The sequence below is a fragment of the Sorex araneus genome, chromosome 4, assembly GCF_027595985.1.
Source record: "Sorex araneus isolate mSorAra2 chromosome 4, mSorAra2.pri, whole genome shotgun sequence".
Taxonomy (NCBI): domain Eukaryota; kingdom Metazoa; phylum Chordata; class Mammalia; order Eulipotyphla; family Soricidae; genus Sorex; species Sorex araneus.
In genome coordinates this window covers 184,603,972-184,624,963 of record NC_073305.1, presented here as the reverse complement: position 1 = coordinate 184,624,963, position 20,992 = coordinate 184,603,972, and the positions used below count along the sequence as shown (strand labels likewise).

General features: G+C 60.6%; 1 protein-coding gene across 4 annotated transcripts in view; it reads right to left on the bottom strand.

Moving 5' to 3' along the window:
• Positions 1-2,211: 2,211 nt before the first annotated feature.
• The window catches only part of SYNJ2 (synaptojanin 2), an 81,105-nt gene continuing 62,324 nt past the window's right edge, over positions 2,212-20,992 (bottom strand). For 2 of the 4 annotated variants that reach the window (XM_055134900.1, XM_055134901.1), the window contains exons 16-27: positions 20,129-20,287; positions 18,739-18,895; positions 17,995-18,112; positions 16,039-16,257; positions 15,877-15,955; positions 14,709-14,871; positions 14,339-14,503; positions 12,531-12,665; positions 10,240-10,352; positions 9,283-9,391; positions 7,305-7,417; positions 2,212-5,560 (exon numbers count right to left, since the gene is read on the bottom strand). In XM_055134900.1, coding sequence (XP_054990875.1) covers positions 4,985-5,560; positions 7,305-7,417; positions 9,283-9,391; positions 10,240-10,352; positions 12,531-12,665; positions 14,339-14,503; positions 14,709-14,871; positions 15,877-15,955; positions 16,039-16,257; positions 17,995-18,112; positions 18,739-18,895; positions 20,129-20,287 — 2,106 coding nt within the window. In that variant the 3' untranslated portion in view covers positions 2,212-4,984. Of the gene's footprint in view, positions 5,561-6,825; positions 6,977-7,304; positions 7,418-9,282; positions 9,392-10,239; positions 10,353-12,530; positions 12,666-14,338; positions 14,504-14,708; positions 14,872-15,876; positions 15,956-16,038; positions 16,258-17,994; positions 18,113-18,738; positions 18,896-20,128; positions 20,288-20,992 lie in introns of all 4 variants that reach the window. The other 2 variants (XM_055134903.1, XM_055134902.1) reach the window with 2 other exon arrangements.

Sequence of the window (20,992 nt, the reverse complement as noted above, 5' to 3'; positions counted from 1 at the left end):
AACATGAGTGCAAGGAAAGGCCCAGAGTAACAAACACTGAAAGGACCTTCATGCCAATATCAAAAGTCATCAGATATGATGTGCTTAAAGGGAAGAATTATTAGAGAAAAGGAGGGTCACTTTATAGTGAGTAAAGATTATATTTACCAGGAAAATGGTACATTTAAATAATATGTGAATGTGAATACATGGTCTAGAATTTTACATAATGTAAAATGGGGGCCGCAGAGAGAACACAGTGGGTAAGGCACCTGCCTCGCATGGGGCCCTAGCATCACAAATGGTTCCCTGGGCACTGCCAGGAGTCCTGAGCACAGAGCCAAGAGTAATCCTGAACACCAACAGGTATGGCCCCACATTGAAAACCAATAAAAGCACAAGCAAAACAGTTAAAAACTAAAGAAGAAATGCACGCCAAAGAAGATTGTAACATCTGTCACTTGATCTTGATACAGCAACCAGCTAACACAGCGAGTATTTGTCTTCCATGCAGCCAACCTGGATTCAATCCCGGCACCCCAGATGTTCTTCTGAGCCCTACCAGGAGTGATCCCTGAGCACAGAGCCAGGAGCCAGCCTTAAGCACAGCCAAGTATGGGCTCCTTTCCAAAACTGTCCCTCTCTTCTTCCCCCTTTTTGTTCTGTTGGTAAACTTGTAAAGTTTGACTATAATAAAGTTTCATTCGTTATAGGCAGGAATGTTGACTGGTTCAAACTCTTTGGAAAACAATATGGACACCTCAGAAAGAAAAATATTATCAATAGGATATCTAAATCCCACTATTACTTGAGCAAGTCAAGAAAAATGGAATAACCCCTTGAGAAACCAAATTATGAGGCTAAAGCCTAAAAAAGTGAAACCAAAGGTCTACTCAATAAATGGAGTATTTGATCCTCTGGAAGGAGAGGCTGGACCCCTACCTCACTCCTTTTTATTATTATTTATTTTGGGTTTGGGGCCACACCTAGCAGTGCTCAGAGCTTACTCCCGGCTCTGCACCCACTTCTGGCGGGCTTGAGGGACCATATGAGATGCCAGGGATCGAACCTGGGTTGGCCGCATGCAAGGCAAGTGCTCTACCTGCTGTATTATCTCTCCAGCTGTCTCACTCTTTTAAAAACTGTATCCTAGATACTTTGGGACAGAAGCTATCTAGCTCCTAACAGGAGAGAGTCTTAAACCCTCTCTCACAGGAAAGGAAGTTGTTTCATTCCCCCTGGATGTGAAAGCAAGAGGACCCACCTGGCTCAGGAAGGACTAGACAGCTCTGTGATTCAGGGACTGTCAGTCTATCCTTGTTCCCACATGTCCGTGGCTGCATTCTGTGTGCAAGTGGCAAAGAGTGCCCGCAGACAGAACTGGGCAGGCTGCTTCTCTCTCGGCCTCTTCCCTGCAGTGCGCCCTTCGTGCTGTCAGAGCCCCCGGAGAAGGAAGTGGAGCATCTCTCGCGTGAAAGGCACTGCGGGGGCTGTGGAGGCAGCTCAGGGCTGCAGCACAGGACCCCACTCCAGCATGGCATGGCCCCGAGCTCCACAGGGTATCCCCCCAACAAAACCACCAAAATAAAAAGTAAGGTAGCATAAAGTCATCACGCATTTTATGGAGTGACGCTAAGTCAGGCTTGCAAAGTCAGTTCTACTGTCGGATTTAGTTATACTAAGTCAAGGCAGGCTTTTAGTGTGGTCTGGGGCCACCCCTGGCAGTGCTGGGGGCCACGGGCGATGCCAGGGCTCCACCCAGCGTCGTGGCTGCAAGCACAGGCTCGGCAGTGTTGGTGTAATCTCTCCAGCAGGCTCTGCTGGTGTCTGGCCGCACTCGGCAGTGCTCAGGGCTTAGTCCTGGCCCGGCACTCTGGAGTCACTCTTAACAGTGCTCGGGGACCATACCCGTAGGCGGCAGGCCAGGCAAGCAGCCCACCCACTCCACTGTCTCTCCACATATTGTTAAACAAATTAACTGTTATACTTTCTGAACTCAGTTTAGTTAGGGAAAAAAAAAACCCGGAACAGAAGAATTTTTGTTACTTCGAAATTGCTACTTTGAAGTAATGAAATTGCTACTTCGAAGTAACAAAAAGAAAATACCCCAAACAGAAGAATTTTTGTTACTTCGAATTGCTACTTCGAAATAACAACCTTTCACTCAGTATAGGTGTAGCCTATACTGCGTACAGCCAGGTGTTGCTCGCATCTGGAAAGAAAGGAGACAAATTTTTAAAAAAAGACAAAACATTTAATAGGTATTTTCACAACATCTGTATACATGGTCACACTTCAAACAAACATCGAGGGTCTTTATTCATTGCGAGTTGCCCAATAAATAGCGTTGTTGCCTTCTGTCCCTGTGCTGCTGCTTCACAGCACGGCAGACGCGGCAAATTTTTTATTAAGTCTTCCCAAACATCCACAGGCACTGTCTGCATAGGTGCATTTACTAGGACAATGAACAACAAAATAGGGCAAGACGACGGGGCTGTCAAAGGAAATATGAGTCGGGTGGCCGAGGCGGGTGCACATTACCCGCACATTATTGAAGTGGCTGAAACACTCGGCAGCAAAATGCTGCCTGTAGAGAAGGCGGCGCCCGGGGGTGGGTTGGGGATGGCAGTGCAAAGGGCTGAGGGTCAAGGATGGCAGTGCAAAGGCCCACATGGGGGAAATCCTAGACCAAGCTCAGCTCAGAGTCCTGGCCATGCCCACTGCCTTGGCAGCCCTCAGAAATCTACCTATAGCCAAGCAATGACTGGGAAAACATAAGGCAATGCTAGTGGTTCTCTTTATTTCTAGAACTTCACGTGTCACCTATCACATCACTGACCAAATACGCACTGCTGTCTCTGCTCAGCCCTGCCCCTCAAGGGGTCACATGCCATGGAGTACGAACTCTGTCGCATTCCTGAGTGCCCCCCGTGCGACGCACAGCGATTGTGCCTGAAATTCAGTTCTCTGGACACGACCCAGCTGGGCCAAAGACAGTGACCATCACTGCCCGCGATGCCAGCCACGGGCATGGTGTCCCTTTGCCCCAGATCTCTGGACCTGTGGGCACAAATACTGGCCTCTAGATTTACTTCCTTTTACGGGAGAAAGAGAGGTGTGTGTGTGTGCATGTGTGTGAGCATGCATGTATGTGTTTGCATGTGTATATGTGTATGCATGCATGTGTATGTGTGTTTGCATGTGTGTGAACCAGGGGCCCAGGAACCGTCAGTTCCATGCCCACTTGCTCCCCCAACATCAATGTGGTTCCTGGCACAGACAGCAACGGGGCAAGCTGAGTGCCCCCTCGCCGTGCTCCTCCCTGGGCCCTTTGGAAGCTGCTGTTCTTGACCTTGGTGCCTGTTAAAAATGACATTGGGTCTTCATGCATGACAGGTGTCTTCATCAGCGAAGGCCAGAGAACAGTCTTTCAGGTACAAGGTGGGGGGCAGGGGTGAGCCGTGCCCAGGACCCGTTCCACATGCTAGCTAATAAACAACTTTTCCTTAAAAGCCAGTTTTCAGATTGGACGGCATCCAGGGTGTGACTGGGGCTGGAGTCCCAGACTCACAGTCGGCCCAGAACAGTGATGGTGAGAAATGGCCCACCGGGACAGTTAGCATCGTTCCTGGAGCATCTGGTCACACGGGGCGGGAGGGTGGGACAGAATTACTGTCGTGTGACCTGGTGCAGGAGCACGCCACACAGGGCATGTGACTCGTCAAACTGTGCCAGAGAAAGCACGCAATCTTCTCCCAGTGCCTTCTGGGCCCAGACCGTGGAAGCATGGCCAACATTTTAGCGATGTCTTTGTACAGGATCAAGTGGGCAAGAAGACGTGTGGGGAACATCTAGGAAAACGTACAGGCGAAAAGCAAACCTCACACACACACAAACACTGTCTGGTGGGTCCTTATCCCTGGAGTCACGTGGTAGCCCCCGCCGGGGAGAGAGGCGGCACAAATACTCTTCTTGTCCTAATAAGGAGACCCAATAGTAGGTGCCGGTGTGAGGTTTCACATTTGGTGCTTTTTCATTTTGGAAGGGGGGTGCATGAGCAATGCTCAGGAGTCCCTCTTGGCTCTGCATTCAGGAATTACCCCTGGCAGTGCCCGGGGGACCATACAAGGTGCTGCAGCTCAAACTGCCAGGCAGGTGCCATACAGCACCCACCGTACTCTAGCTCTGGCCTTCACACTTTGTGCTTTCACAGGGTTTGGAACAGAAGGGAAGAACGGATCCAGGAGGGTGGCTGAGGAGGGAACACTGTCTAAAAGCTGGTTTGGGAAGACCCAGACTCGGGCGGAGAGGAACCCCCGGGTTCTAAGCTCTAAGATCCGGCTCAGGCACCTGTAGCCAGTGGCAGGTCAGGGCGAGCGAGCGCTGGATGCTCAGAACAGCGGGTGCAGTGCTCAGGGGCACAGTCACTGGCTAACCTCCGTGTACCCCGGGAGGACCAGCAGGTACAGCGCTAGCTGGTCCCACCCACCCACCCAACCTGTGAGTGTAGCCCTGACCTGGCAGCCATGTGCATGCGGGCCTCCAAATGCACTTCCAAATCTGTACACCAGTGGAGCAGACGCAAAAAGCCACAGCACACGGGCGTGCGTGCGCGCACGCGCGCGCACACACGCACACACACGCACGCACACACACACACACACACACACACACACACACCATCAAACGGTCTTTTAAAAGCCAACAGGAGACAAGATCTTGGATCTTCCTCATCAGCTTGACCCCTTCGCCTGCAACCAGTCCACACACACTGAGTCCCACCCGGGGGCCTGCCCCAGGGGAAGCACAAGTCTGGGGACAGCGCTGGATCTGGTTGGAGCTGGCTGGAGCTGGTTGGAGCTGGCTGGATAGGATGGCTGGACATTCATCTCCGTGCGCAGGGCACAGCGGCGGTGACAAGGTGCCGTCAGCGTCCATCAGGCAGACATGTCTTTGGATGAGGGGAGGCCAGGAGCCCCGGGGCCCGCACGGACGCTTGTCTCTGTCATGTCTCCGTCAGCGGGTCGAAGGCCTGCAGCACTGTCCTCCGGTCCTCGTCGCTGACCGTCTCCCGGGGCCGCTCGGTGTCTGCGGGGGCCGTGTCCTGCAGCGGGGCCGCCAGTGCCCTGGGGAGGCTCCTTGCGCCCTTGGGCTCGGAGTCCACGGGGAGGCGAGGCTGCTGGAGAAGGTTCCAGAAGGGATCCTGATGCCGGCCAGGCGCAGAGGCTGCCTCCGACGCCGTCTCCGGGGGGCTGTCAGGTGTGGGGTCGGGGGTCGTGGAGTCGCTCTGGGCGGGGGTCCCGTCGCTGCAGGAGAGCATGTCGAGGAGCCGTGGGCTGCTCTGCAGGGCCTGCAGGTGGAAGGCGGCCGGGGCCGACTTCTTCCTCCTGGGGGGCACGGGGGGTGGGACGTCCAGAGGGACACGCTCTGGCCTCCTCTCCGCCCCCTTCCCAGGCTGCAGTGTCCTTGGCTTGGGGACGGGAAGGGCGGCAGCCGCGGGGGGCAAGTCGAGGCTGGTCTCCGGGGGCCCGACTGTGAACCGGACGGGCGCCTCTGCGGAGGGCTCCTCAGGCGACGGGGGCTGAGGAGAGGCACAACACAGGGGTCAGCAGGAGGCCCGCCTGGGCTCACAGCGGGGCCCCGTGGCACCTGCCAGTCCCAGGGGACACGAGTGGTTCTGGGGTCACACCCGCCGTGCTCAGGGGCGTGTGGCAGGGATAGAAGGGATTGGCCGAGGTCAGAGCAGGCTCTGCCCCCCCACCTCCCACCCCGAGTGGCCCCCTGGCGCTGGGCTCCCCCCTTCTTAAACACAAGCCTCTCTGAGCCCTGTGGGGCCGGCAGATCCCCGCCAGCTTGCTGCAGGGATGGGGGCGGCATTGCGTCCACGAGGGCCTCACCGTCCCCTGCCGCCCACATCTCTGCTTGGCAGGTGCTGCCATGGGCACCTCAGGGCCCTGGTTCTACTTCAGGACGAACAAACATCACAGGCCCGGGCAAGGCGGCTTCTGGGCAGAGCAACCTCGGCTTGGGCTGCCCTGGGGTCTCGACCGGCCGGGCGGAGCGCTGCCCCGACCCTGTCCTTCCAGCTGCCCTTCTCTGCGACTCCCACCAGTGGCACGTGGCCACTTCTGCCACGGGCTTCTACTGCTTTATTACTATTATTATTATTATTATTATTATTATTATTATTATTATTTTGCTTTTTGGGTCACACCCAGCGATGCACAGGGGTTACTCCTGGTTCTACACTCAGGAATTATTCCTGGCGGTGCTCAGGGGACCATATGGGATGCTGGGATTTGAACCCGGGTCGGCCGAGTGCAAGGCAAACACCCTATCCGCTGTGCTATCGCTCCAGCCCCCTCTACTATTTTATTTTTATGAAGTTTTCTTTTTAATTGGGGGGAGTTTGGGGCCACCCCTGGCAGTGCTCAGGGACTCCTCCTGGCTCGGTACTTGGGGGTTGCTGCTGACAGTGCTCAGGGGGCCACGCGCAGCAGGGACCAGACTCAGGGCCCCCTACACATGAGACGGGGAGGCCCAGGGTGACCACACAGCAGCGAGGGTGTTTGCCTGGCCTGGGCTCAATCCCCGGCATCTCTTAAAGTCCGCCAAGGTGCGACTCCTGAATGCAGAACCAGGAGTGAGCCCTGAGCACTGCTGGGTGTGGCCCCAAATCCCAAAGTTAAAAGATGAGACGAAATGAGAACAGAGGCAGGGAGGAGACGTCTGCTGGGCTCCCGGGTGAGAGATGGGCGGGAGGAACAGGAGCAGAGCGAGCGAGCGAGCGAGCGTCACGCTGTCTACGGGGCAGCCGCTGCCCACGGTGGCCAGCCCAGAGATTACCAAGAGTCCCGTGGCGAGGACCCCGAGATCACACGGATGATCCAGCCGTGTCGAGGGGCGCCAGTCTCTGGGCTGCGACTGTCCTGACAAGCTCATGCCTCTGAAGCAGCAAGCAGGGCGGGGGGGCCCGGGAGGGGGCGCAGAAGACGATCTGCAGAGGGAGGGAACGGTGGGCACCCCGCGTCAGGCCCAGCGAGCGGCTCAAGACACAGTGCTCTCAGAACCAGGGGGTTTCCTGGGCACAGGCCACAGGCGACCCGAGATGCCGGGACACTGGGAGAATGCACGCAGCCCCCAGGCCCGACCCCGCGGGGCCCGGACCGCCACCCCGCCCAGTGCCTGTTTCCTGAGCCCATTCTTCTGCCAGCAGGAAACCAAGCGAGCGAAGCCAGGCCAGGGGGCCCAAGGCGTGTGCGCACCCCCAAGCCCGCTCCCGGCCAAGACGCAATTCTCCCCCGCAGCCGGCCGACGGCTCTTACCTTCCCGGTCCTTCGCAACGTGGGTTTCCTGAGCGCCGGGACTCTGGGTGCCGGCCGGCGGGGCAGCGCCGGGGGGGCCTCCGGTTTGGAGACTGTGGCACTCGGGGCTTCTCCTGGGCGCCAGAAACAGATGACGGACAGCCCGTGCTTAAAGAGCAGCCGCCGTATTTCCTCCCCCAGCCCTCCCGGAAGCCCCCACCCCACTCCTCCTCGCCTTCTCAGCCGGGAGCCCCGGGAGTGAGGACCCCGGGACCGGGAGATGGGCCGTGGCTGGGTCGGGCCCGGCGCTCTCCGCCTTCACTAACAGCTCAGGCCCTGGCTCCGGCGCTCGGGTTTCTCAAATAGAACAACTGACGCAGGGGGCCGGCGCCATAGCACCTCTCAGAGGGTAGGACACTGACCTGGCATACGGCCGACCCTGGTTCCATCCCCGGCACCTCATATGGTCCCCGAGCCCTTCCGGGAGTGATCCCTGGGCGCAGGGCCAGGACTAAGCCTTGAGCACCCCCGGGAGGGCCCCTCCACACACACACACACACACACACACACACACACACACACACAAGAAAAAGCTATTTACTTCACTAAAAAAAACTTGAGCAGAGCACGTGCCAAAAGCATTGTTTAAAATGATAGTTTTACTGAGGAATACCCACACACTCTAAAATCTTATAAGGGACAATTTAATGACTGTACTTTTAAAAAGTGTTGTTGGTGTTTTTGATTGTTTGCTTTTGGGGGGAGCTCAGGGCTTACTCCTGGCTCTGTGCTCAGCGCTTATTCCTGGGGGTCTCGGGGGCCATGTGGGGTGCCAGGCATTAACCCAGGTCATGCTCACACAAGGCGAGTGTCCTGACCCCAGTACTGTGTCTCCGAGTGCAATCGGGTGGTTGCTACTAGTTCATCTAATTCCACAGCTCTCAGCCCCCTGACCCGGGGGTATCCCCCTCGCGCCCCCTCTGCAGCCCCCTTGGCTCTAAGAATCCCCCCTCCAGTTCTGCATTCAGGTGCTCCCTGGCTAAGTGGAATCAGCCCTCACAGCGTCTGCAGGGTTTTCCCGCCCACTGTGGAAGATTCACCCCCCACTCCCAGCCCAGCAATGGTGAGAGGCTTCGAAGCTGAAGCACACTTCAGTGAACGCACACACCTGTACCTGCCATCCATCACCACACACACACACACACACACACACACACACACACACACACTGCACCTGTCATCCACTCACCACACACACTGCACCTGTCATCCATTCTCCATACACACACACTGCATTTGCCATCCATTCACCTCTCATACACACACACACACACTGCATCTGTCATCAATTCGCACACACAACACACTGCATCTGTCATTCATTCACCTCTCTTACACACACAGTATCACTGTATCTGCCACCCATTCACCACACACACACACACACACACACACACACACACACACACACACACACGGACACGTACACAATCAGCATGCTTCACACCGAGCAGCAGCTATGGAACGGGGCACAGGGGTTCCTGGCTGGAAGAAAGGCTCTCGGCATGCTGGCCCTCTCGGGGGAGACGGTGGCCGCCATCGGGGCTGAGCACTTCTGTGGCCCCAGAGTGAGCAAGGGCACGGCGTTTCCTAGCACCCATTTCCTTTCCTCAGCCCCTCCCTTAACGCTGCCCGTCACTGGGGATCGGCATTTAGCTCTCGGTGTGAGGTGAAGGGAAGGGGCGGGAAGGACACGTTAGTGGCGGGGAGCTCAGGGCTCAGGACGAGCGAGTCCGAGCCGTGGGATTCAGTGAAAGGTGCTCCCTTGGTACACACCTGTACCTGCCATCCATCACCACACACACACACACACACACACACACACACACACACACACACACTACACCTGTCATCCACTCACCACATACCACACACACACTCCCTTGGCCACTGCGTCCAGAGCCAAGTGCTCCTCCTTCCTTGGCCCGGGAGCACCCACCTCCTCTGGCCTCCAGGAGGCAGCGGATGGCCATCTCGGCTTCCTCGGCGTTGGTGGTTTTGATCTGCTTGACGTTGTACGGCTTGCTGATGCCGGCCCTGGCTTTGGGCTTGAGGGTAGAGGGGAGAGCGGAGCGTGACTCAGCCAACGAGGTTGCCGCCTTCCCTCCCAGGGACCCCTCCTCTCCCCTGGAGGCGCCAGACCCCCACACCCTCAGTGGACTGCAACGACCAGACACGAGCCAGGAAGCGAATCACCTCCTGCTTTAGCCCAGACCTCTGGGTGCCTTAGCGAACACGCCCCCACCCCCAGTGCTCACACTCCTGCCGGGGCAGGTGGGCCTCTGGACCTGCGTCCTCGCAGGGGGCATGCGCACTCCCTCTGGCCCCAAGGCTGCTTCTCACTTCATCCCACGCCCTGTCCCAGGACCCCACGTCCCCGCAGCCCAGGCCCTCCCAGGCCATCTCTGCCCAACTCTCTGACCACAGCCGAATGAAACATTGTTTCATCAAGACCACGGAGTGGAAGCTTCCCAGCTCTCTTTCCTTCCCTCCTGCCAAGGTGAAGGCCACTGGGGGGCGTGAGAAAGCAGGTGACAAGGAAACCGCAGAACAGCGGCCGGCCCCCTGGGGGTCTCCATCCCCAGTAGCGCTTTAGCCCCTGCGGCCTAGTGGACCCCTTCAAACCCCACTGACCAGTTCCTTGGCCCGACAGCACCCCCTTCGGACCTGCTGCCTTCCCAGAGGCCCCAGTCCTAGCATTTGCGCCCCCAGTCTTGTGCTTGACCCCCACCTCCGTCCCGTTTATGTGACTTTCCTTGAGGCCTCCTGGGAAGATCCCGGAGCCCCAGAGGCCTGAGAGAGGGGCCAGAGGGGGCCGAGGGAAGCGCCCGAGGGTGAGGAGGCAGCTCGGAAACCTGCCCGTCTTCACTGCACCCGGGGCCGCCCCAGAACTCACCGCCTGCTGAGGCGCTCCGGGCAGCAGCCTGGCCGTCTGCAGAATGGAATACTGCCCCTGCGTGCCCGACGAGATGGACGCGTCCGAGGCTGACTTTTTCACCACGAAGCCAGCTGCAAACACCAACAGGGCGGACATCACTCAGGAGGGGCAGGGCAGGGGGACAGCGGGAGCGTGAGGGAGCGCCCTCAGGTCCGGGGGGCTGGCCAGTCTCTCCCCAGCCCTGAGCGGGAAGCAGGAGAACACGGCCCGAGCAGAGCTTCAGCTAGCGCCCTGCGGTGGGTGGGGCTGGGGGGAGGACGCAACCTGAGGGGAGAATTCGGGGCTGGGGTGGCCTGAGTGGGGGGCACGTGAATTGCACGCGTGAGGCCCAGGTCCAAGCCCTGTCAGAGCACAGTCCCCCAGTACCGCCATATATATATACTTATACATAACAGGACTGCAGTTTTTAAAAATTGTGTGTCTTGGGGCTGGAGCGATAGCACAGCAGGTAGGGCGTTTGCCTTGCACTCGGCCGACCCGGGTTCGATCCCCGGCATTCCATCTGGTCCCCCAAGCACTGCCAGGGGTAATTCCTGAGTGCAAAGCCAGGAGTAACCCCTGAGCATTGCTGGGTGTGACCCAAAAAGCAAAAAAAAAAAAAGTAAAAATTGTGTGTCTCTGTGTGCAAAATTCTTTTCCATCCAGGGAAACTGACCGGATTGACTTCTACTTGATGTCATCAACAAGTCATACATTACGACACTTAATGACACAGCACTAAATGGCTGACAAGCGGCCCTGGCAGAATGGATTCCAGTATGACACGCACACACGTGAGAACCGGGCACAGACAGTCTCTGCTTGCAAGGTGAAAGAGGCGGCTGACATCATCTCTGGGCGGAGCTAACAATAAACTCATTTCTTGAATTATTACTTTTGGGGCTTGGGGCCACACGCAGGGGTGCTCAGGGCTGACCCCTGCTCGAGACCGCCCCTGGCAATGTTGGGGGACCTGTGAGGTGCCGGGGATGGAGCCTGGGTCGCCGCGTGCAAGAGCGACCTGCTGTGCTCTCTCGGGCCCGCCTTGTTCCCCTGAGTATTATTCTTTATACGGACCTATTTCTGCGCCTTCCCCAAGGTCATCTATAAGTTTCAGTGTTTCTGTTTGCTCGTTTGGGGGAGGGGGCACCCCTGGCAGTGCCCAGGGGGCTACTCCCCGCTCGGTGCTCAGGGAACTTGCCACTCTGGGGCCCAAATGGGGCCTCTGGTGGGTCTTCTCGGCCCCTGACGCTATCCTTGAAAACACAGACACTTTCTTCTGATTTATATTTTATATCTTGAAGGAAAAATTTGCCCGGAGAGGCCCCTCCCTGGCTCGCCCTGGCTCTGGCCCCGGCAGGAGTGACGCGGTGAGTCATAGGGGTCAGGATGCTCGGCCCTCGGTGTGCCGGGAGACGAGGGACAGGAAAGGGGGACACAGGTCAGCAGCATGGACAGAGCGCTGGGCCTCGGGGATGCGGGGTGCCCACGGGGTCCCTGGGTGTCCCGGCTTCCCTGTGCAGCTCCAAGGAGCAGAGATGGTTCTGCAAGGTGGTCGAGGGGTCTGGGAGGGTCTGCAACTGTCTCCCGCACTTCCTAGCCTCTGACAGAACATCCGGTCCAGAAGGGAGGAAGCAGAGGAGGGGGACAAAAGAATCATCCAGGGGATGCTGGGCTCCGTGTCTTGCAGGTTTCAGATGGAGAATCGGGGCAGGGGGCGGGGGGAGACACTGGGTCCGGAGGAGGGGGACCGGGAGAGAGCGGGCCAGGAGAGGGTGGACAGAGGTCATGGATGGAAGGTGGCGGACCAGGAGTCCATGAATGGTGGTGGACTGGGAGAAAGTGGGCGGCAGATGGCAGATGGGAGGAAGTGGACTGCAGGCAGTGGACGGGAGAGGTGGATGGAAGGAAGTGGACCTCAGACAGTGGACAGGAAGAGATGGATGCAGGCAGTAGATGGGCGTAGGTGGAGAGAGAGAGTGGACAGGAAGAGGTGGACACAGGCAATGAACGGGAGGAGGTGGACACAGGCAGTGGCCAGGAGGAGGTGGACGCAGGCAGTGGACGGGAAGAGGTGGATGCAGGCAGTGGTCAGGAGGCGGACGGGCAGGCAGTGGCCAGGAGGCCGACGGGTAGGCAGTGGCCAGGAAGAGGTGGACGCGGGCAGTGGCCGGGTGGCAGCGGACAGGAAGCAGTGCAGGGAGAGGCTCTCCGGGGAGATCTGCCATGCCCAGCGGGCCCCGGGGCGGCTGCGAGCGAGCGGGTCTTACTTGGAGGGGGGGGTCTCTGCGGCGGGGGAGCTGGCCGGGGCCTGCCGGGGACGGACAGAGACCTACTCGGAGAACGGTGACGGGGCTCCCCAGACGCTTCCGGCTCCCACTTTAACACCGCCAGGTCCGCGTCATCTGCAGGACACGGCGAAGGTGAGTCAGGCTCAGGGCCAGGGCGGGGCCGAGGCCCCAAGGCCTGCTGGGGGCAGCTGGTCAGCGCAAGGCCTGTGTGGGGGCCGGGCGGGGCTGCACGGCCTTGTGGGGGGGGGCAGGGGACTCCCTCGGAAAGCAGAAACTGTCACCCTGGAAAGCCAGGAGCCCCTGGTGCCCACTGTCTCTAAGCCACGGCAGGGGCGGGGCGTCCCCGCAGTCCCCTCCAGGCCTTGCTGGCCAGCGCTGGCCCCGGGCCTGTCCTGCAGGGCCGGCGATAGCTCAGGGGCACCGGCAGATTCTCCTGGTTATTCTGTTCTGTTTCCAGGCCGCGCCAGCCGTGCTCAGCCCTTCACTCCTGCCGGGGCTTGGGGCTCCATGGACTGCTGGGGATGGAACCGGGGTCCATTGCGTGCCAGGCAAGTGCCGGGACAGTCCCCGGCCCCAACCTCTCTGTCTCGCCCCACAGACACAGATCACAGCTGCACTCTGCACCCCCGGGCCTTTGGACATGCAGCAGCACGGCCCGACCCTGCCCCTGGCCGTTCCCTGGACCACCCCAGTGCTCCCACAGAGGAAGGGCTCGTCTGCAGGCGCGTCCTGTCAGCTGCTGCTTCCCCCAGAGCATCAGGCAGCCACCCACAGGCCCAGCTGTGCGTCCATCACCAGGAGCTTCCGGAAATGCCCGTTTGCAGGTCCCAGGCTGGCCCTGCCCACCCCACCTTCTCTGTCAGTGCTCAGCAATCTTGAAGCTGGAGAAGCCCCTCCTGGCTCTGGGGCAGTCATGAGGGGCTGTGCTGGGGCCCTTCTGGTCTGGGGGGCTTCACGCCCCTCTTGGCAACATGCCTTCCAAGGAACCACCTTTTACTGGGTGTGGGGGCACACTCCACGGTGCTCAGGGGTCACTCCTGGCTCTGCCACTCACCTGTGGGATCACTCCTTGTGTGGCTTGGGGGACCACAGAAGGATGCTGGGGACCAAACCGGGGTTGGCTGTGGACAAGCCAAGTGCTCTACCCACTGCACTACCTCTCCGGCCCCCGGGGAAACAGCTTCGATCACTCTCACCACTGCTCCCTGTTCTCAGCCCCAGCATCAAAAGAGGCTTCCACACCTGCCGGGGACAGTCCTGACTGCAAAGGGGGACGACCGTGGGCAGGAAGGAGTTGCTGGCCACAGCCAAAATGCACCCAAGGATACTTCTGCAGAGACACACAAGTACACGGTCACCTGTGAGCCAGGAGGGGGCTCCGGGGCCCAGCAACAGGGAGCGACGGACACGCTGCCCAGCCCTCAGTGCTGGCGGGAAGCAACGCAAAGCCTCGTCCTTCCCGGTTACACCCTCCAGCGACCGACAAGCCACCAGCACCTCAGGCCCCGGATGCTGAGGTTCCTTTGGGGCAGGGGCAGTGGAGGGGAGGGGACACAGCAGGCAGCACACGCCCGGCACCCACGTACCCCAAGCCCAGAGCCACAGCCACTGAGCCCCAGAGCCAAAAGCAACTCAGAGCGGCCGGCGGCTTACGGGGCCACGCGCTGCTGTAAATGCCAAGAGCCACGGCGGGTGGGGACCCCTGGGGACAGCGGCTCAGCCAGGCCCTCCTGGGACGGTGCCCCCTGGAGGCGGGAGGCAAGCGGGGCAGGTGAGCGGGGCGTTACCTTTGTACGTCGGCTGTGTCGCGGCCAGCGCTGGGGGCCTGCCGCCCAGGGGGGCCACACAGCCTGGGGCCTGGGGGGGCTCGTCCCTGCCTAGCTCGCCGTCTTGGGCCACCGGCAGACCCAGCTCGTCGCCCAGGTCGTCCTCGTCGTCCTCGAGAATATCCCCTGGGAGAGGAAGACGAGGGAGCGCGTGAGAGCCTCCCCTTCCCAGCCTCAGGCACGGGGACAGCAGCCAGGGGGGGACGGGACACAGGTCCTGCAACCCTGCCACTGGGGGGCCCTACTCGGGGGCGCCCCAACGCCTGCCCTGGAACGAGGGGGCTTCCCTCAGAGGACTCCGGAACCTTCCCGTAGCCCGCCCGCCGCTCACCCTCCGACTCGTAGTCCAGGCTCGTGAAGTCGAAGCTCTCCTCCAGCAACCGGGACCCGGCCGTGGGTGACATGGAGGCAGTGCTCTCCCGCCGCCGCCGGACCACCTGGGCCTGCAGCCAGTCCTTGGTCTTGGGGCGGATCTTCACGGCTCTGCCTTTCACCTGGAGGCGCCGCAGGTCAGCAGGCCCCGGGGCCCGGCCCACCCCCTCACTCTCGCCCCAAGTCCTGGAGGGTCTCTTCGTCCCAGAGACTTGATTTTTTAATTTTTTTTGCTTTTTGGGTCACACCCGGTGATGCTCAGGGGTTACTCCTGGCTTTGCACTCAGGAATTACTCCTGGCGGTGCTCAGGGGACCATATGGGATGCTGGGAATCGAACCTGGGTTGGCCGCTTGCAAGGCAAACGCCCTACCCTCTGTGCTATCGCTCCAGCCCCATCCCAGAGACTTTGAAGTCAGGAAACGACCCCCAATAACCCCGTCCTAAAGCTGCATGTCCTCAGATATACAGACTTGTGTGGCCTCCATCTGTGGCACCGGCCACGAGCAGACGATCACGGCCCCCCCACACCCCCACCAGCCGCCCAGACCAGGCTGAGAGTCTCATCTAAACTCTTATGGGAACCGTGACGGTCACTTCTGCCTTGGCCACCTGGGCCACTTCCACCTGTCAACACCACGAGAGAGAAAGACCAGGACACGGGCCCGGGGAGCAGAGAGAGACTCGCGCTCGGGGCTGGGTCGGCACGTGGCCGGGGCTGGTGTGTAGCGCGGGCCCAACCCGGGCTCAATTCCTGGCACCACAAGGTCCCCCGAGTATCCGCAGGCTGGAGGCCACAGGAACTGCCCACTCAGGGCCCAGGCAGCACCACACCCTGGGGTCCTCATGCCGGATCTAATTGGCTGAGCTCACCACTGGGACCCCTGGACCTCCCGAGCACTGTTTGGGAGCCCCAAGCCTCCCTGCAAAAGAGGAACTCTTTCTCCAAATCCAGGCACTCAAGACTTCAGTGGAAACGAGGAAGGCACAGTCTTAGCTCCTAACCCCGGGAGCGGGGGGAGGGCAAGGCAGTGGGGGGGCCACTGCCTGGGGCTTCCTGCCCCTGAGCAGAGGGAGGGAGGAGAGGAGCAGGCCGCCCTCTGCCCCCCACGCCCAGGCCCGGCTCACCTTCATGCCGTCCGCTCCCAGGACACTCAGCGCCGAGTGGCTGTCGGCAAACGTCACCAGCATCCGCCCTTGGTTGATCCTGAAAGACCCAGAGTCGGACTTGGCAGCTGCACCCGGGGGCCGCGCTCCTGCCCCAGGGCCCCGGCCTCGGGCAGCCATTACCTGACCAGGACGATGGTGCCGTGGCTGCCCAGGGTCTCCAAGAGCTCGGCCCGCACGTCTTCTGGGAACTCGTCCTTCTCCTCCGAGCCCGGAGACTGCAGGTCGACCACGACGGTGGCGTCCAGGGGCCCCTGGGAGGAGGACACTTCCTGGAGCACCCGGTCACGCGCGCTCTCGTCCACCTCCTGCACCTCCACCTCCACGACGGCCAGCACGGGTCTGCGCGACATGGGGAAGGCGGGTCATCGAGCCCCGGATGGGCCCCTCCAGACCCCGCAGCATCCGGCTGTGCCAAGGGCCAGCGCAGCGGTGGGCGGGGAAAGGGGCGGGCACGGAGATGCCCCGCCCACCTCGGACAGAGAGCAGCAGAGACAGACAGGCAGCAGCGTGGGTGAGGGGCTTGCCCTGCACGCTGCAGACCCCAGAGGGGTCCCTGAGCACAGAGCCAGGAGTCAGCCCCAGTGCCACAGACGTGGGTGATGAAACTGAAAGGGAAGACACCCAGACAACCTCTCCTCCTCACCTACCGCTGCCCACCCAAGGCGCCCAGGGCTGCTGCAAGCAGAGGCCATGCCCGATGCCAACGGGACCTAATCCCCAGCAGCCCTGAGGCGGGACCGGAGGCAGCATGGCTCGGGAGCTGGTGGCCCCCTCAGCCCAAGGCACAAACACCGCCTCCCTCCAAAGCCATCTCATGCTCGGGGGGCCTTAAGGCTCCAGGGGCACAGACAAGGAGAGAGAAATCTGGCTGGGGCTAAGCGCCGAGGAGGCCTGGCCGAGTTCTCTCTGCAGAAGCCTCTGGGCCCTGAGCGCCTAGGGCAGGAGCCCCCCCGCCCACAGGAGTACTGAGCACAAAGCCCATGCCCCGAGCCCAAGCCTGGTTCTAGAACATTCTTGTGATGACAAAGAAGAAAAGAAAAGTGGTGGGGGCTGGAGAGATAGCACAGCGGGTAGGGCATTTGCCTTGCACGCAGCCAACCTGGGTTTGAGTCCCAGCATCCCATATGGTCCCTGATACCCCTGAGCACTGCCAGGGGTAATTCCTGAGTGCAGAGCCAGGAGTGGCCCCTGTGTATTGCCAGGTGTGATCCAAAAAAGCAAAAAAAAAAAGAAAAAGAAAAGAAAGACGAGTGGTGAACATGTCAGGGAGGCGAGGCCCAGGGCAGTGGGGCAACACGGGGCTCCCGAGACCCCAGCTGAGGGGGCGTCTCCGGCCACCCACTACTCCCTGGCTGTTTCTCCATGCCCTCCCATGAGACAGTTCTGCCTAGCTTCACTCGGCTCGGTCCCACCAGCCCAGCCCCGGAACCCCAACTGGCACGACTCCACCTTCCAGCTGAGAAATGGCCACTGCACATGAGCCAGAGTTTCTGCATCTTCTAATAAAAATATAAAGTCCTCCATACAAAACTTAGATGGCCCTGGGGTCCGGGACAACTAGGTCAGGGGGATTCACCCATGAGCGACTGGGAGGGAGCTCCCGTGTGCGAGCAAGGCACGGCAGTCACTAGCGAGGGAGCCGTCACGTGGCAGGGCCACGGACACACGGGTGCTAGGCCACACCCGGTCCCCTTCCCTGTCTGCTCCCGACCTGGTTCCCTCCGTCAGCCCCAGGACGCAGTTCCCCCACCTGATTTTCACAGTGCCCTTCCTCGGACTATCTGGGGGTCCCCCTGACCTGTCCTGGGCACTGCCACTGGGGATCCGGTGGCAGACACAGCCCCTCTGACCCCCAAGATCGGGACCATGCACAGACCCGGCCACTCTGGGTTGTCTTGGGGCCCCATGGGAAGTGCTCAGGGCTACTCCTGACTCTGCCCTCGGGGTCTCCGTGGCTGGGCTCGGGGCACCACCTGCGGCACCTGGATGGGACCCGGGTGACCACAAGGGAGGTGCCCTCCTGGCCTGCTCTCGGCCCTGCCTGCGGCCGACACGTCTCCCAGGCGCAGGCCCTACCTGTGGTCGGACGCCTGCAGCTCGGCGCGGCCGTAGTACTTGAGGACGCCGGGGGACCAGCTGTGCTGGACACTGGGGTCAGCATCAAGGTCTCTGTCCAGCAGGTTCAGTTCTGCAGCTGCTCGCCCACCGCCGGCGAGAGACCCACATGCAAGGCAAACCCGTATCCGTGAGTGCCGACCACAGGCCACACGCCCACGCCACCCTACGGCACACTCCTCCACCCGTGGCACAGGTTCAAATTAAATGATTAAGTTACGGGAGGGAAGAGAGGTGCCGAGGCAGACCCCAGAAACTGTCCTTCCCTGGAACCATCTCCGTCCCATGGGTAATCCCACCTCCATCCCCTGGGCCACCCAGACTTCCTTCGTACACTATTCCCCCTCCTGGACCACCTCCCCCTTCCCTGACCCATCTCTCCCCCTCCTTTGGACCACCTCCCCGTGCCCTGAACCATCTCTCCCCCTCCTCTGGACCATCTCTCCCCCCGCCCCTAGGCCATCTCTCCTCCTTTTCCCGGTCTTCTCTCTCCTTCCTTCCAGATCACCTCCCGTCCCTCCACAAGTCCCCTTTCCCTCCCTGGCAGGGCCCGGTGGGGCCCCTGGGGCAGGCCCGTTGGTGAATCGATCCCTGGCAGAGGCCAGAGGGAGCCCCCGGGCATGGCTCACACAGTTCTGGGGACACCTGGAGCGACTCTACACCTGGCCCCCCGGGAGTGATCCCGGCCCACCGGCGTCCACGTACCGGTGCGGTCGGAAGGGAGCCGCTTCCTCCACCACAGCACCCTGTCGGTCCAGGCCGGGGTGCGGCACTTGTCGCTCGTGTCGTACGCGGCCGAGCCGACGTCATACTTGTAGGTGGGTCCAAAGTTGATGGCGCCTTCGTGAAAGTCTTTAAAAATCTGGAATAAGGACATCCGGGCTTCAGCGCTCCCGGGCCACGTGTCACGAGCAAACCCGAACTCAAAGGGGGTCCGCAGCCTCAGAGCAGCGTGGATATGACTCAGGGACCAACGCGAGCAGGACTTACTGGGGCACCCCTCTCGGCGCTGGGACCAGGGAGAGACACAGAACAGAGGGCACTGGGACCCGGGGACAGCAGAGACCCTGAACACAGGACACAGGGACAGGGCAGGGACCCAGGACACGGGACACGGGGACAGGGAAGGGACCCAGGACACGGGACCTGGGGACAGCAGAGACCCTGAACACGGGACACGGGGACAGGGCATGGACCCTGGACATGGGACACGGGGACAGGGCAGGGACCCAGGACACGGGATACGGGGACAGCAGGGACCCTGGACATGGGACACGGGGACAGGGCAGGGACCCAGGACACGGGACACAGGGACAGCAGGGACACGGGGATAGGGTAGGGACCTGGGACCCGGGACACGGGGACAGGGCAGGGACCCGGGACCACACTGCCACCAGCCCGACGCACCATGGGAGCCTGAGCAGGGCCCGGCTCTGCCCTCGCTAGCTGCAGCCCTGACAGCTGATTTCTGCTCCCTCGGGAGGTGGCAGCCCCAGAGAAGTCTGTGCCAAAGGGGCAACGGCGTCTCACCAGCCGCGGCCGGGCACCCCCTGGGCAGCCGCCTGCCAGCCCCCGTCTCCGGCAGCAGCGCAAACCAGAGCCCAGCGGTGGCAAACTCCGTCCGCTCCGTGCCCTCGGCCCCTCGGCGAGAGGGGCTGGTGGACCCCGAAACCAGCCGTGGCCGCCTGGCTGGAGACCGGTCAGGGTGTGACTCACCCACTGACCCTTCCTGTCTCGAGTCCGTCCCCGTGGAAAACAGGCACTGATGGGCCCTGGCCTCAGTTTCCCTGCTGGAAGGGGTCTAACATCCCATTGGGGAAGAGCCTCAGGCTAGACACGTGCGGCCGTGGGCGTCCCCGGAACGCGCCGACCTTCGTGCAGGCCCACGAAGAGGGATCAGCAGCGCAGATAAAGCAGCTGCAGCAGGATTTTACTTTTCTTTTTTTGCTGTGGGAGGAGCACTCCTGGCTGTGCTCAGGACTGGGTTCCGGCTCTGTGCGGGTGGCCCCACGCTAGCCCGCCCCCTGCTGGCCCCTGCGGGCACTGCCGCCGCCCTTCATCATCAGAAAACCGGCCCAGGGCTCAACTCACGCACTTTTCCGTTTGCTTTCTGCAGCTGCAGCTGGTCAAATTCCAGTAGTTTCTTCCAGTCTTGGCGCTTCACAAAGTAGAAGACTTCCTCGTAAGTGAGGTCGATGCGGTAGTTGAAGTCGCCGCACCAGAACACGTAATCGTGAGAAAAAATGTTTCTCCCCTGGAGGGACAGAAAGTCGTCGTCATTCTGGGCCTTGGAGGGGAGGGGGCTAGAGGGAAACAGCCCCCCAGGGCACACGCAGAGCCTCAGCCCCTAAAAGGCTCCTTTTCTGCGGCCAGGGAGCGGGCAGGAGGGGCTGGGAGTGAGCAGCTTCAATGCACCCAGTAGCACTGCCGGGTGCACCCCAGGACAGAGACAAGCTCCTCGCCTCAAGTCTCTCTGGGGGGCAGGGAGGCACAGCCAGAAGTGCTGGGGCTTACTCCAGGATCTGTGCTCACAGGATCTGTGCTCACCACTCCTGGCAGTGCCCGGGGGATAATTAGCTGGGCAGGCCTATGGCATGCCTGGAATGTACCTTGCCCACTCCCCGCTCTGCAGCCCCTCCTGAAAATCTTTATTTTTTTTGGGGGGGGGGTCACACCTGGCAATGCTCAGGGGTTACTCCTGGCTCTGCACTCAGGAATTACTCCTGGCGGTGCTCGGGGGACCATATGGGATGTTGGGAATCGAACCTGGGTTGGCCGCGTGCAAGGCAAACGCCCTACCCGCTATGCTATCTCTCCAGCCCCGCTCCTGAAAATCTTTACTAGAGTATCTCAACTCACTATCCAAGACTTACAGAAGAAACTCTACCTGGAAATGCACACAGACACAGAGACACACAGACACACATACGGTGATGCTCAGGGCTTACTCCTGGCTCTT